At 43.4% G+C, this 16,408-nt stretch overlaps 1 protein-coding gene across 1 annotated transcript in view; it reads left to right on the plus strand.

The window, feature by feature from the left end:
• The window catches only part of LOC103003168 (serotransferrin), a 31,398-nt gene extending 16,828 nt beyond the window's left edge, over nucleotides 1-14,570 (plus strand). The window contains exons 11-17 of the mRNA XM_007170379.3: nucleotides 28-66; nucleotides 1,390-1,548; nucleotides 4,216-4,360; nucleotides 5,521-5,585; nucleotides 9,136-9,320; nucleotides 10,523-10,712; nucleotides 14,383-14,570. Of these exons, the coding sequence (XP_007170441.1) occupies nucleotides 28-66; nucleotides 1,390-1,548; nucleotides 4,216-4,360; nucleotides 5,521-5,585; nucleotides 9,136-9,320; nucleotides 10,523-10,712; nucleotides 14,383-14,417 (818 nt within the window). The 3' untranslated portion in view covers nucleotides 14,418-14,570. The remainder of the gene's footprint in view (nucleotides 1-27; nucleotides 67-1,389; nucleotides 1,549-4,215; nucleotides 4,361-5,520; nucleotides 5,586-9,135; nucleotides 9,321-10,522; nucleotides 10,713-14,382) is intronic.
• Nucleotides 14,571-16,408: the final 1,838 nt, after the last annotated feature.

Here is a 16,408-nt window from a genome sequence, read left to right on the forward strand (position 1 = left end):
ATGACTTCTTCGTTTTCTCTTCTACAGAAAATGAGGGCGAAGATTGTAAATTCACACCAGAGAGTGGTGAGTTGAGATTGGTAACCTCATGAGTTTAAGATAAATTCCCATTGCTTTTGGGAAAGGGTAAGGTAAGTTTAAATTCAAATCAAATGTAGATAAGAGACCAATTTTTGGAATGCAAAGGAATCATGGAAGTAGAGTAACTGGCAATGATGATTACTTTTTTACACTTGCTATGACTTGCACCTGGGAATTTTCATTTAATCCTATAAGGTATGTCTTGTTGTCCTCTAAGGATGCATAAGAGGACCAACAGCTCAGAGAGATTACAAGTTGTCTAGACTCCGACATCCAGCAAGCAAATACAGGCCCTCCCCACCACTCCTGACTGCCTCACATTGCATGAGGCCAGCAAAGTTTTAGATGAGAGTTAGCACCAGCCCAGGAGCCTTGCTGATACGTGCCTGGCAGGGCTGAAGGGAGAGGCTCATACCGGCAGATGTCTAGGGGCATGTGATTGCCCAGCCTCCCAGCCAGGGCTAGGCCCAGGCACCCAGGCCAACCTGGCTCTCACCCAGGGCTCTGGCTTGGGGTGGATCTGGAAAGATGTGGCAGGAGCAAGACAGGAAATCTTATCAAAGTGGGCTCTGGGGCCCACACTCAAGTCCCTGCAGGTCATTTCCAGCCATTAGTGTGCAAGTCTGTCCTCATCACTTTTCCCAGTTACAACCTTCAGCCTCTCCCCATCACACTAGGAACCAAGCTCTTCAGCCGAAAATAGAACCATTCTTATTCCATGAACAATAAGATTTGTGTCTCTTCTGTTGGAAACAATTTCCTGAATTAATTAAATTGGAAAACTGAAATCATGAGTTGATATTCTTTCTATTACCAGTTTTAAAGATCAGCATGTATTTGCTGCTAATCATGGCAGCTAACTTGATTTTGACAGTTTCCACTTTGCATATTTATTGTGGTGCAAACCTGTATTCTCCTTATCACAAATTATCTGGCCAGAATATCCCTGTGGTTTATTGCTCATTTACTACTCTTTCCTAATGTACCCTTCAGTATCCATTCCTCTACTATTCCACAGTGGAGGGTGAGTTGCTGGTTTATGTCAGTAGCTTCATGCATTTGGGGAAGGGTTATACACCAGCCATTGCTCTGATGGTTATGTATTCTTATTATTTTGTTTTTTAAGTTCAGATTAATCTCCACCTTCTGGAATGACTTGTATCCCCCCTCAGTCAGTTATTGGGAAGACCTTTTCAAAGAGAGAAGGAATGGTTTGGGATAATTCTACTCCTTAGGGAGATGGCAGGTTTAGACACTCTGGAGAGCCCAGGGGTGTTAATACTCCCTTTTGGGGTGTCTTTCTTGCAGGGTACTATGCTGTGGCTGTGGTTAAGAAATCGTCAGATCCTGATCTCAACTGGAACAATCTGAAAGACAGGAAGTCCTGCCACACTGCAGTAGACAGAACCGCTGGCTGGAACATCCCCATGGGTCTGCTCTATGAGAAGATTAACCACTGTGAATTTGGTGAGTGAGCTCTGGGAGGGTGCTGTTGTCAGGGCCAGGTGGGAAGAGGTGTACCGGGAAGAGTGTGGTATCGTACAAGATGCTGTGGCCCTGGCTCTATGGTAATACAATTTGGTTTAGTGAACTTCAAGGAAATATCTAAAAGGAATGGTAGGGCTGGGAGGTGGATCAGAATGGTTCTTTTCAGTTGCACATAATGGCTTAAGTGAATATGCGTTTACTTTTCTCTCTCATGAAAAAGACCAGAGACAGCAGTCCATGGCTGGTACTGTCATTAGAAACCCAGGCTCCTCTCTCTTCCTGCTGCACCATTCTCAGCATGAGGCCTCCATCTTCAAGGTCACTCATGGTTGCCATTATATCCACGATCCAGGCAACCTCAAGGAATAAGGAGAAAGGGCACTTGAAGTATGTGCCACCTTGTTAAAGGAGCTATTCAGGAACTCTAGCCCAATTACTTCAGCTAACTTCTCATTGCCCTGAACTTAGATACATAGTCACATTTAGCTGTAAGAGAGGCTGAAAAATGTCATCGTTTATTTGGGCATGTTTCTGTCCCAAATAAAACTAGATTTTTGTTCAAAAAATTAAAAATAAAACTACCATATGATCCAACAATTTCACTTCTGGGTATTTACTGGAAGAAAACAAAAATACTAACTCGAAAAGATATGCACCCACACGTTCACTGCAGCATTATTTACAACAGCCATGACACGGAAAGAACCTAAGTGTCCATCATGAATGAATGGATAAAGAAATTGTGGTTTATATATATACAATAGGATATCATTCAGTCATAAAAAAGAAAGAAATCTTGCCACTTGCAACACCATGGATGGACCCTGAGGGCACTATGTGAAATAGGTCAGGCAGAGAAAGACAAATACCGTATGTTCTCATTTATATGTGGGATCTAAACAAAAATAAAACAAAACAACCCGAGCTCATAGACACAGAGAGCAGATTGGCGGTTGCCAGAGGCAGGGGTTGGGGGTGGGCAAATTGGGTGAATGTAGTCAAAAGGTATGAACTTTGGTTATAAAATAAATAAAAGTCATGGGGATGTAATGTACATCATGGTGACTATAGTTAATGCTGTATTGCACATTTCAAAGTTGCTAAGAGAGTAGCTCTTAAAAGTTCTCATCACACAAAAAAAATTCTTAATGTGATACACCACATTAACAAATCGAAGAAAAAGATCATATGATCATCTCAATAGATACAGAAAAAGCTTTTGATAAAATTCATCACCCATTTACGAGAAAAACTCTCCAGAAAGTAGGCATAGAGGGAATATACCTCAACATAATAAAGGCCACATATGACAAACCCACAGCTAACATCATACGCACCAGTGGAAAGCTGAAAGCATTCCCTCTAAGGTCAGGCACAAGACAAGGACTCCCACTGTTGCCACTTTTATGCAACATAGTTTGGAAGTCCTAGCCAAAAGAAAAAAATTCTTTTAACCCTGTATGGTGATGGATGTTTACTAGACCTACTGTGGTGATCATTTCACAATATAGTCACAGTAGCGAAACATGTTGTACTCCTGAAATTAATATAATGTTATATGTCAATTATATCTCAATAAAAAATTAATGAAGAAAAAATTAAAAGAAAAAATAAACTTGATCTTTGTTGTGAAGAAGCAAGGGGAAATGGCCATTGGGTGGACAGCTACAAGCCCTGCCATGGGGCTTTCTAGGCAACGTGGTATGAGGGGTCCTCGGGTCTCTTTAAGATCTTGGCAGTCTCACCAAGTGACTGCTCAGCTCCTAGGCCCCTTCAAAGGGGTGGAAATCAGTTTATTCTCTGTGTCCTCTGAATATCTTCAGGTATGAGCTTAGTTCTACCTCCTAAAATCTGTGTGTAATTTCACCATGGACATGTTTTCCCATGGTTCTTATTTTCTTTAACTTCCTGAGTACTTCCTCCGTGCCACCTCCAAATATGTGTAGCTACTTCTTGGAGGGCCTCTAAAGACAGTTATGAACCAGGCAAGTCCTGTGTGTGTGTGTGTGTGTGTGTGTGTGTGTGTGCGTGTGTGTGTGTGTGTGTGAGGGGGGCGGATTTGGAGATGCGATCACATTTCTGCACTGCCATGTTCTGCGCCACCAGTTTGACAGGAAGCAAGGTGTGGCTGGGGTGACATTCAGGAGTCCTGTTGCCCACCAGCAAGGGCAGCACTTCTGCTCTCCTGAGGCTCCTGGCAGTTTTACAGCTCTGGGAGAGCAGCTGAACTGTGTGTGAAATTCCCCAGCACTTTCTCAAGCTTGGAGTTCTAAGTTCTGTTAAAGGCTCTTCTAATAAATATCAGAGAAAAGAAACACCAAAAACAAGTGGCACAACTCAGGGAGTGAGACCTTCAATTTTACCCCCTTTAGTCAACTTTCATATCATCTCCATCCCATCTCTCTCTTTAGGTGAGTGAGACACTATTGGGATGCTGATGGAATCCCCTCCACCTGACTTGTAATGGTTCCCAGCCTCAATTAAGTTTCCTTTCAAAGCCTATACCCTGGCAGGTCCTGAGTTGATGGCAGGTCACATAACGAGTATGTTCTACCTATCCTGGGCCATACACACCTGTGATGTGTTAGGTAAAGGCCACTGACATTGACTCAGGAAGAGCTGACTTTCTCTTATCCTTCTGCACAGATAAATTTTTCAGTGAAGGCTGTGCCCCTGGGTCTCCACGAAATTCCAGTCTCTGTGCTCTGTGCATTGGCTCAGAAGGTTTTCCGGGAAGGGAGTGTCTTCCCAACAACTATGAGAGATACTATGGTTATTCAGGGGCTTTCAGGTGAGTATTATAATCCTGATACAAAAATAATAGTAATCCCAGCCCTGACGAGATTCCTTTTTAGGAACGCAGGTGAGATTCTTACATTCCTATCCCATTAGTCCTGCATGTTAGGGTGTCACGTTTACAAACATAAGTAGAAACCTGTGAGAAGAGGTATCCAGGTCCCTCCAGGACATGGTCTCCAGACCTGGCTGTCATAGACAGCAAAGACTGGCAGTATGGTACAGGTCAGAAGTTCTCAGCGGGGGGTGATTTGCCCCTCAGGGGACATTTGGCAGTGTCTGGAGATGTTTTTGATTATCAGTGGAGTTGGGGAGTGCTACTGGCATCTAACTGGGAGAGGCTGCTAAACATCCTACATGCGTAGGACAGCACCCTACAACAAAGAATTATCCGGCCCCTAATGTCACTAGTGCCAGGTGAGGAAACCCTACCATAATTGAATAAACACAGGAGTCAAGCATCTGGCTCACGCTCTTCCATTCACCTCTGGGGGAACCTACAACCATGGAAATATATCAATACAAAAGTAAAGTACATGATTTCTACATCTTTGGTTACATTTCTAGCTCATGGAGTCTTTATCATTTTTAAAGAGACACCTGTGCACCTTACGACCTTATTAGTTTTTAACTATCCTGTCTGACTTGGGCCTGTGTCACTTAGTAGTTCATGAATCCATCAGCTTCACAATGATGGTGGTATTGTAACTAAAATTCTCACTAGGGAAGGAAAAACAAAGATTATGCCAATTTTTCCAGGTATAACCAGCTTGTGAGTTAGAGTAAGAACAATTCACAGCCCACAAGTTTCCAATTTTACAAGGAGACTGTGAGTAAGGAATCACCCTGCGGGAAAATTGCCCCTCTAATATCTGTGTTGAAGCTAGGAAACGGACGTAGCTCTGTTGGAGAAACTGGGCCAGAATTTAGAATTTAGTGTGAGATTGTATAACTACAAAGCATATCCGAGGTTTTGTTTTCTTTTTATTACTTACACTAGTAATATGTAAGATCAGTGACAATAGATTAGTGATCAAATGGGAATCACAATTGCTGATATCAGATGGCCAGCCCTGGGTCTATAAGGTGGCCTTTCTGAATGACAGATGTGTCTCTGACCTCTTTTCTTCCCTCTCCCTGTCTGGGCCTCTGCAGGTGTCTGGTTGAGAAGGGAGACGTGGCCTTTGTGAAGGACCAGACTGTCAAAGAGAACACTGGTGGTACGTGCGTAACCTTTGTCCCCATAAATCAGGGTCGCTGGTTCACTTGTGTTCAGGATGTCTTTGTGGAAGTGTTATGGACTCTGTCAGGGTCCAGAGCTCTGATTCTCAACCTGTTTGTTGGGTGAAGAGAGAAGTGTTCGCTTGGATAGGCAGAATGGTAAGGACCATGGGCTTCCCAGTGGCCCTGAGTCTCTCCCAGGAACCTTCCTACAGGTGCAGGCACTGTGCCTCCCTTCCCCGAAATACTTCAGTGCACATCTCCTAAGAACCAGGACTTTCTCTCACATACCTACATTACAATTAGCAAGATCAGGAAATTTATACTAACATGGGTTTAATACACATCACGTCCACAGTCCCTATTCAAATTCTGTGAGTTGTCCCCAAAAGGTCCTTTATAACTATTTCTCATATTTCTAGGTCCAATATATATTTAAATATATTATAGGTCCACTGGGAAAAACATACAGACAGTGGCACCCCTGTAGGAATGAGCACCAAGACCTTGGCTTCTAGAACCATTCCCCAATAGAAGGAACCAAGGCCCCTTGGAAAAATAGCTGATTCTGTGGCTGGGGCAGGAAAGGTATAAGGTGAACCTGGAACATCATGCTGAAGAGCTCAGAGAGATGGGACGTATCAAAGCACATAGGAGCCATTGCGAAAGCCCTCCACTGGCCAAATCCAGGACGTTTTGAGCTTTAAAAGAAATAATAATAGTAGTAAGAAATAATAACCCATTGAATAAAATAGGAACGCATAAGTCCATCCTGATTAAACAAATGAGTATACGGGAAACATCTTCCTTATTGTAGAATGCTAATTACAGATGCAGAAATAATTATGAAGTTAAAAAACTATCATTTGGCAACCAAGATAGTAATAATTGATTCAAGCAAGGATCATCAATGGGTACTAAAACTAGTGGGTGACTATTAGATGGCCATGACATTAACAAACAAGACAAAAATTTTAAAAATGTCAGTTAAGAATGAGTATTCCACCTGCCCACTCTCTATCACTAACTGCTTATAATCCCCACCTAGAGTCCAGGCAGCTATTAACTTCCCTCCCTCCGTCATGTCCCTTTACCCAACCTCAAATTTTTCCAACAACTCATTTAGAATGAACTAGTGCAGGACCAACTCCTCTAAGACGCCTTCCCCAACGGCACAGCTCCATCCCACAACAGAATCCTCTGTCCATATTGCTCTTATTATTGAATTCATCACATTCTGTAATAAACTGTGGCCACAGGGAGCTCTTTTTTCCTCTTCTTACATCCCAACACCAACCATAGTACATGGCACACAGAAGTTGCTAAGTACTTACTGGAAGGAATAATTGGTTTGGCTAATTTTTCTTTCTTCCCTCCTGTTACTTTTGCTTTTTCCTTTAAGGGCTGTCCTTTTTCCTGCTACCTGAGTGTTACCCTAGGCTGGTTCTTTGTCATCCCTTGATTTCTCTTTGTACCCTTCCAAGTAGGGCTCCCCTCTCGAGGCCACAACTCTCTTTGCAAAGACTCCAAAAGCCTTACCTCCGGAGGGGAATTTATAGAGGAGGCCCACCTCCCATCTAAATAACATCCCAGGATCTCTGTTTGCCCTGTGGTCATTTTTATGTACAAAGTACGCTGGCACTGCAACCTCAACCTGTATAAACCCAAACTCCTCATCCTTCTCTCAAAACGCAGTCCTCTTCACACAGCCTCTGTCCCCATGGAGGTCTTTATTATATGCCCTGCCAGTCAAGCCTAGATTAATTTCTCAGTCAGTATGTTTTTTGTTTCTTCGGAATATGTATGTCTTCATTAAATTCTATGGTATGTTGTGATATGGAAGAACCAGGATACAAAAGCATAGAGACTGTATGATCTAATTATGTAGATATGTGTCTGCACATCATATGAGTCTAGAAAAGAGACTAGAAGTAATGCACCAATGTTGAAGGTGAATGCTGTGGGATTATACTGGGTTTCAAAGTCTTCTTCCTTAAACTATGTAGCATTTTACAAATTAGCTGCAGTAAACAAGCGTTATTTGTAGTGGAAAGAAAATTTTTTATCATGCCCTTCTGGATGCCCACTGCTCCTAACCCAGACCAAATCACCTCCCATCTCATTTTTCCTAGTTGTCCTATTTCAGGCTCACACATTAACATTGATTTCCATTCATAAGTTCTCATAGACCCACTTTTCTTCCTACCTAAGTACCACACTCCATCCCACGCTCAGGGCCTTGAGGATCTGAGCATGTTTAGCCTGACTGCCCAAGACTCTGTTCCAGTGGGGCTGTTCTCCTCCACCCAATAGGAACACCGGGCACGTACCTGTCCGTGAGTCTTGCCGGAGCCCTCCATCCCCTCACAGAGAAGCGTTCCTCTCTCCTCCTCTCAGGCCTACACAAGTTACAGGACACAGCTGAAACCTTGCCTTCTCCAGCTAGCCTTCCTGAGTTAATGTGCTCTCACTGTGCTGGTTCCCCAGCTCACACAGCGTTTAGAGAGTGTTACACAAAATACAAAATGTTATTATCTGTGCCCTGCATTCTTGATTTTGGTATGTGTGCTAGTTCCCCCCTCCAATAAGATTGTGTCTTGCAGAAGGCTGAGAACATGGTACTGAATAAATGCTTAAAGTACTAAGTAGAACAGAATGGGTTTGGAGAGAATAAGGATGGATTTCACTTGGAAGGTGTTGAGTTGGAGGGATGGGTAAGAAAAGAAAGGAGAAATGTTAACATGTGAGCAAAGATATGTGCAGGTACTGGTGGGAGGAAAGGCAGGCAATTTGGAGTTTTCTATAAAAACCAAAAGTGTACCTTTGGAGAGTGTAGGAAAAGGGATATTTTTACTCTATATATAAATTTAAACTTTTAAAATACTGCATTCATATATTAGTTTTTCAATTAAATGAGAAAATTAAATTAAGAAAAAGACTGCAATCTTGTATTTTAGGAGAGAAGCAAAAACCGGGAAAACTTATTTGAGAATTGCCTTAGGAGGAAGGAGCTTAAACCTTGAGAATGGGTGAGATGTTCTTTTTTCAGAGAGAATACAGAAAAGATGAAGCAAGGGGCTGAGAACAGGATATGGACCTGTATGCACAGAGGCATGTGTGCATTCCACATAGAACTAGTATGAGTGAGCCAGATTTCACTCATAAAAGTGAAACCCTTGGCCCTTCCAAAAGGGCCTCTGGGGAAAGTTCTTTTGCTTGCTAGTGCCAGATGGTATAGCACAAACCTGCTTAGAGGATCACGTTCTTTCTACACTGGAGCAGGAGATCCAAATGCTTCGGAATTTAGTAGAAATGAAGATCATTTTGAACAGCATCCATAGAATGTGGTTCACCCTCCCCTGGCTGGGTGGGCAGATGGAAAGGAGTGGTCTCTGGGAATTCCTGGTAACTCTCTTCCTCTTCACACATTACTGTAACCCCTGCTGGCCACTGGGTCCAGGCCCTCCACACGCCAGTGGGTTGGTCACATCTCCCCACTGAGGTGTGCCTTGATCAAAACTGTGGCTGACCCACCTTTTCTGTACCCAGGAAATAACCCTGAAGAGTGGGCAAAAACACTGCAGGAGGATGATTTTGAGCTGCTGTGCACCGACGGAACCAGGAAGTCTGTGGAGGAGGCTAGTGATTGCTTCCTGGCCCAAGGCCCGAATCATGCTGTGGTCTCACGGGAAGATAAGGCAGCCTGTGTTCGCGAAATATTAGACGCACAGCAGGTATGGCACAGACAGGGCCTCCAACCCTTGCTTCTTGGGTGCGTGTGGATTATTTGGGGATTTCCCAGCTGAGTCCCAGCCCGTACCCCAGCATCCTTTTCCTAGAAGTTAGAACTGGGAGGGCATGGATTGTGGAACTGGATCTCCCAGGCCTCGCTCTGCTTATATCTTCTGCTCACTAGAGATCAGACCCCATCTGATGCACGTGTCCCAGGGTCCAAGTACCTGCCTTCCAGCTCGACTCTGACCTTGCTCTGTGGTACCCTCATTTTCCCCACTTCTGCCTTTTTTAAAATGAAGGTGGCTGATCCTATTTCCCAGCCGTTCTAGATACAAGTCATGAAATGTGGACTGTGTTTCTCTTGCTTAGGCAGACTAAGAACCATTCCAACAGGCAGAAGAACCCAGGAACCTACCCTGAGGGAACTTGTCCTCTGCGGAAAATAACCAACCCAGGGCTGGCCTTGTGGGGAGAGAGACTGCCTGAGTATTTTAATCCTAAAGACCCCTCCACCCACAAACACCACCCTCCCCTCAGGGACAGCTTCCTGTCTGTTGATCCACCATTGGTTTTCTTCTTTTAAAAATTAAGATAGCATACCTTTGTGAGTCCTCTGAAGGTAAATGGTACTAATAATTAGTATTTAATGAACATTTCCTAAGTGCTGGATGGAATGCTAAACTTTCTGTAATCATTATTTCACTTATAATCTTAGAAGGCCTGGAGGAGTCGAGCCTCTTATCAAGATAGGATCAAAGATGCAGTCAAATATGAACTTTTAACAGCTACCTGTACCACTCCTCACTGGGTTGCTCATATTTAATATTTTCTTTGACAATAATACTTAAAAGGGACATGCTTCTGCCCTCTCATTTCCTGGAAGCCGCCCCCAAGACCATGGCCAATGAAGTGAGGAAGAGAGATCAGAGAATTCAGCAGTGGGCGGGAGGCAGGGACTTCCCCAAGGAGATGAGAACAGGATGGACCCTACAGAGGACTTTGAGGCCTCATGGAAGCATAGATTTGTGGTCCATAATTGTATGAATGCCAGGTGATGGATGTGGAAAGATCCTGAGGCATCCTCTGCAGCTTCCCTTTCTTCCCAGCGCTGGTTCCCAGCTTCCAGTCTCCTCCATCCCATCCATGTGTTCCCAGCAGCTCTTTGCCACAGGTCCTCATGCACTTTCTGTCCATTTGACAGGATGAATTTGGAAAACATGGAAGTGACTGCTCGAGCAGTTTTTGTTTGTTCCACTCAGAAACCAAGGACCTTCTGTTCAGGAGTGACACTAAATGTTTGGCTCCACTTCAGAACGCAATAACGTATGAATCCTACTTAGGAAATAAGTATGTCACAGCTGTGGCTAACCTGAGACAATGCTCAACCTCAAGTGAGTAAGAGGAACAGCATTGGGGAATCTGCAAAGCGAACATGTGCGGGGTTCTGGGTGCTGGATACAAAAGGAGGAGCGGGCTGCAGTCCCCAGGAGATGACCAACGGACAGATGAAATGCTGAGGGAACAATGCAATCCCAGCATGAATGAAAGGCTAACTTGCATGGGCAAATCGTAAGGGGACACGGGCTGAAGGCACTGAGGTAGTGACTGCCTGGACATGTAGAATTCCATGCTATTACTAAGAAGAGGAAGAGAGTTATGTGCCCATGCCAATTGCTCTGCTCTAAACACCTTTTTATACAGTGCTGCCTTGCTCAAAGTGGTAGCATGTAGCTACATGTGGGTATTTAAATTTGTATTAGTATTAAACAAAATTTTAAATTTAGTTCCTCAGTCATACCAGCCATAATTCAAGCAAGCAATAGATACACGTGTCTCCACATAGATGAGCAAAGAGAACATTTCCAGCATCGCAGAGAGTTCTTTTACATGGTGCTGCTCTTGAGAGCTTGAACAATGGTAAGTTCCAGTAACTCTCAAGTTGCCATGCACACCACAGGCATACCTCAGAGAGATTGCAGGTTCAGTTTCAGACTATTGCAATAAAGGAATATTGCAATAAAGCAAGACATATGAAGGTTTTGGTTTTCCAGTGCATATAAAAGTTATGTTTATACTACAGTATAAAGTGTGCAATAGCATTATGTCTAAAAAATGTCTAACAATGTACGTACCTTTGTTAAAAAATACTTTATTGCTAAAAAATGCTAACCATCATCTGAGCCTTCAGCAAGTCATAATCTCTTTGCTGGTGGAGGGTCTTACCTCGATGGTGATGGCTGCTGACTGATCAGGGTGGTGGTTGCTGAAGGCTGAGGTGACTCTGGCAATTTCTTAAAATAAGATGACAATTAAGTTTGCCCCATCAATTGACTCTTCTTTTATGAACGATTTCTCTGTAGCATGCAATGCTGTTTGATAGCATTTTACCCACAGCAGAACTTCTTTCAAAATTGGAGTTCCATCCTCTCAAGCCCTGCCATTAGTTTGTCAACTAAGTTTATTCTAAATCCTTTGTTGTCATTTCAACAATCTTCACAGCATCTTCACCATGAGTAGACTTCATCCCAAGAAACCACTCTCTTCGCTCATCCATGAGAAGCAACTCCTTATTCATTAAAGTTTTATCATGAGATTGCAGCAAGTCAGTCACATCTTCAGGCTCCTCTTCTAATTCTAGGTCTCTTGCTATTTCCACCACATCTGCAGTTACTTCCTCCACTGAAGTTTTGAACCCCTTATAGTCACCTATGAGGGTTGGAATCAACTTCTTTCAAACTCCTGTTCATGATGATATTTTGACCTTTCTCCATGAATCACAAATGTTCTTAATGGCATCTAGAATGAGGAATCCTTTCCAGAAGGTTTTCATTTGACTTTGCCCAGACCCATCAGAGGAATCACTATCTATGGCAGCTATAGCCTTATGGAATATATTTCTTTCATAATGAGACTTGAGAGTCAGAATGACTCCTTGATCCATGGGCTGCAGAATGGATGTTGTGTTAGCAGGCATGAAAACAACACTAATCTTGTACATCTCCATCAGAGCTCTTGGGTTACCAGGTACATTGTCAGTGAGCAGTCCTATTTTGAAAGGAATCTTTTTTTCTGAGCAGTAGGTCTCAATAGTGGGCTTAAAATATTCAGTAAACCATATTGTAAACAGATGTGCTGTCATCCAGGCTTTGTTGTTCCCTTTATAGAGCACATGAGAGGAGACTGAGCATAATTCTTAAGGGCCCTAGGATTTTTGAAATGGTAAATGAGCATTGGCTTCAACCTCAAGTCATTAGCCCCTAACAAGAGAGTCAGCCTGTCCTTTGAACCTTTGAAGCCAGGCATTGACTTCTCCTCTCTAGCTATGAAAGTCCTAGATGGCATCTTCTTCCAATAGAAGGCTGTTTTGTCTACATGGAAAATCTGTTGTTTAGTGTAGCCACCTTCATTAACTATCTTAGGTAGGTCTTCTGTGTAACCTGCTGTAGCTTCTACATCAGCACTTGCTGCTTCACTTTGCACTTTTATGTTATGGAGATGGCTTCTTTCCTTAAACCTCATGAACCAACCTCTGCTGGCTTCAGACATTTCTCCTGCAGCTTCCTCACCTCTCTCAGCCTTCACAGAACTGAAGAGAGTTAGGGCCTTGCTCTGGATTAGGCTTTAGCTTAAGGGAATGTTGTGGCTGGTTTGATCCTTTATCTAGGCCAGTAAAACTTTCTCCATATCAGGAATAAGGCTGTTTCTTATCATTTCTGTGTCCACTGGAGCAGCACTTTTAACTTCCTTCAAGAACTTTTCTTTTGCGTCCACAACTTGGCTAAGTGTTTGGCACAAGACGCCCAGCTTGGCTTTGGAGAGGCCTTCCTCACTAAGCTTAATCACATCTAGCTTTTGATTTAAAGTGAGAGATGTGCAACTCTTCCTTTCACTTGAACATTTAGAGGCCAGTGTAGGGTTATTAACTGGCCTAATTTCAATATTGTTGTGCTGGTGGAGCAGTCAGAACACACACAACATTTATCGATTAAGTTTGCCATCTTAATGGGCATGGCTTGTGGTGCCCCAAAACAATTAACAATAGTAACACCAAAGATTACTGACCACAGATCACCATAACAAATATATAATAATAATGAAAAAGTCTGAAATATTTCAAGAATTACCAAAATGTGACACAGAGACATGAAGTTAGCAAATGTTATTGGGAAAATGGCGCCAGTAGACTTGCTTGATGCAGGGTTACCACAAACCTTCAATTTGTAAAAAACACAACATCTGTGAAGTGCAATAAAGCGAAGCACGATAAAATGAGGTATGCCTGTACTTATCTAGAACACCAGTTTTCTAAGAATTAGAATACAGTAAAACACACCTTTGTACTATAGCTATGTTGGACATCATTTAATGACTTGGAATCATTTGGAAGATGTGGGAGAATACCATGTAGCTATAGGGAGGTTATTCTTCAACTGCAGAGTGCAGGTCCATAAGCCACAGTCCTGAAGATACTGATTCCCAGGCCCTGGGGATACTGATTCAGCAAGTCTGTGCCAGGTTCAGGGTTTCTGCATTTTAACAGCTGCCCACATAATTCTGGTATAAGGAAGGATCCATGGCCACTGTTCTGAGTACCCAGGTTGTATTTACCTAACCTACATAGTCTGTGAGGGGGCGGAGACTCTGGCCCTGCTGTACCCTTCTCCATCCCCAGCTCCCAGGACGGAAACTGGCACGTGCTGGGTGCTTAGTGCATCTCGTTATGTTAGTTCCTCACTTGGATCAGAGAGGACAGTCCTCCCAGGCTCGTTCCAGCCACATGGACTCAGGCGTGTGAGCCCTGCCCGTAGGACACAAGATGGGGGATGATGTAGGGCAGGGAAGTCCTGTTACCATCCTTGGTGTGAGACACTGCCCGCTGTAGGCACAGGAGCTGTGCAGGCAGGAGCAGGAGGCCACTAGGAGGACGGCCAGGCTCCTCCATCAGAAGAGCAGGGCAACGGGTCTGAGCACTTTTGTATCAGGCTTAACTGCTGATTCACTTAACAGAAAATAAATATAGGTAGATATTAACTGTCCTACCCCTCTGCTCTGTCCCCACAGAACTCCTGGAAGTCTGCAATTTCCACAAAGTTTAAAATCCAAGAGTGGGGCCACCACCTGATGGAGATGGGAGCTCACCGGACCCGTAGCTTCCCCTGGTTTTGCTGGTCTGAGTGGTTTGGTTGCCTTCAGTTTGGTGGTGGCACCTCTGCGGGACAAAATAAAAATAAAAGCTATTATTGGTTTTATCTTTTAAAAACTTCATTTTTTCCCTAAATGTTTGGTCTGGGAGGACTAAATACATGTGCAACTAGCCTTTCCTTCAGAGCTCAAGATTCATTTGCTCTTTCCCATAGCCATACCTCCTGGGTACAGTCCAAGTAGGAATTCTTTCTAAAAGGGGTCTGCATGGTCATTATAATATAATCAAGTGTATACGGCTGTGTGTGTGTTGTGTGCGTGTGTGTGCGTATGTGTGTGTGTGTGTCTGGGGAAGGGGAAGGAAGGAGGATGCAGAGTAAGTATTGAGATGGAGCATTCAAGGCAGTACAGAAAAAGAATGTAGACGATTTACACATTTAAAATATTTTTCATAAATTTCATCAGGTATACGTGAAGTCCTGACTCTTACTGCTTGGAAAAGTGAATCACTGGAAACTCTTCTTGCTAAAAATCATCGCTTGATCCCGCCTCCCATGGCAGTCACTGCCCTGTCTCCTCCCATTCTTAGTGGAGCTCCTGAAAGGTGGAGCCTTATTCTTCCCACCCCTCACTGGTTATTAATGGCTGAACACAGAGAAATCAGTCTTCTGCTCCACTCACATCGCTGCAGCTACTCGGGTCAAGGTTACCACCCACCTGCCAGCCACCAAATTGGTGAAAACCAATTTGTTCTTTCATCCTTGAGTCTGTTTACTAACTTGATATGGCTGACCACTCACCCTTCCTTGGAACCCTCTCCCAGCTTCTCTGACACAGCAGCTCTTTGCTTTGCTTCCTACCTCTCTGTCCTCTTGTGGTCTTACTGTGGGCTCCTCCTACCAGTTCTGAAAAGTAAGGTAATCTTCCCGGGGTTCTTCTCTTGGTCCAGTGCTTTTCCAGGCCCTCCGTAAGCAATGAGAATGACTCCTGGGCATCTACATCTATTGTGCTCACCCCTGCTTCCAGCATCCCACACTCACACCTCCTCCTGCCTGTGCATCTATACGGTCGAGTTCACACAGCAATTGGAAGCCCAACAGACAGAAAAGTGAGGTGATCATCTTACTCCTTCCCTCTCCTGCTTCCCTAATCCAACTATTGTTTCCATATATTTCATACTGGATAAAGACATGGTCTGCTACCCACTCACAGGAGTCATAAACTGAGGAGTCAAATTTCAATTCACTCTTTCCCCTCATTCCACATCCAATGTCAACAAGTTCTGCTGATTTTGCCTTCTAAACAACTCTCCAGTTTGCCCCTTTGTTTCCTAACTCCTCTATTTACACTCTGGGGAACAGCTGCAGGTAGGGGGTTCTGAACACAACACTCCACATCTCTCAACTTTCTAGTAACCAAGGAAACAGACCCTGGGTCCACTTTGCAGACCAGACCTGATGTTCACCTTTTTACATACAGCCCTGCTTTGCTTTGAGTCTAGCAACACTCTGCTTTATGTAATATCCACCTAAACTCCACCCTGACCTCAAATCCTATAATAATTCTTTCTTTTCCTTTGTTTGGTGAGATGCCCCACCATTCCTCTGGTGTGTGGTCTGTCTTATTGCAATGAGCCAACAAAAATAATTTCTGTCTATTTTTATTTATTCCTCCCTCTCTAGACTGCCTTCTTGTCAGTATATCTGTACAGAGAAATGTCTGAAATCATGTTCACCAGATACTATTTGTATAAAAACTAAGGTGATTTGTGTCTTTCTTCTTTGATCTTTCATTATTTCATTATTATATTGAGTTTTTAATATAATAAATGTCTCATTTTAATTCTTTTTAAAAAAATCCTGCATTTTTTCAAAGAAACAGAGTTACAGAGATAAGCCAGAGTAGGGAATCACATGATTGGTGTCCTTGAGTCTGAGATAGGTTC

This window comes from Balaenoptera acutorostrata, chromosome 4 (genome assembly GCF_949987535.1).
Source record: "Balaenoptera acutorostrata chromosome 4, mBalAcu1.1, whole genome shotgun sequence".
Lineage (NCBI taxonomy): Eukaryota > Metazoa > Chordata > Mammalia > Artiodactyla > Balaenopteridae > Balaenoptera > Balaenoptera acutorostrata.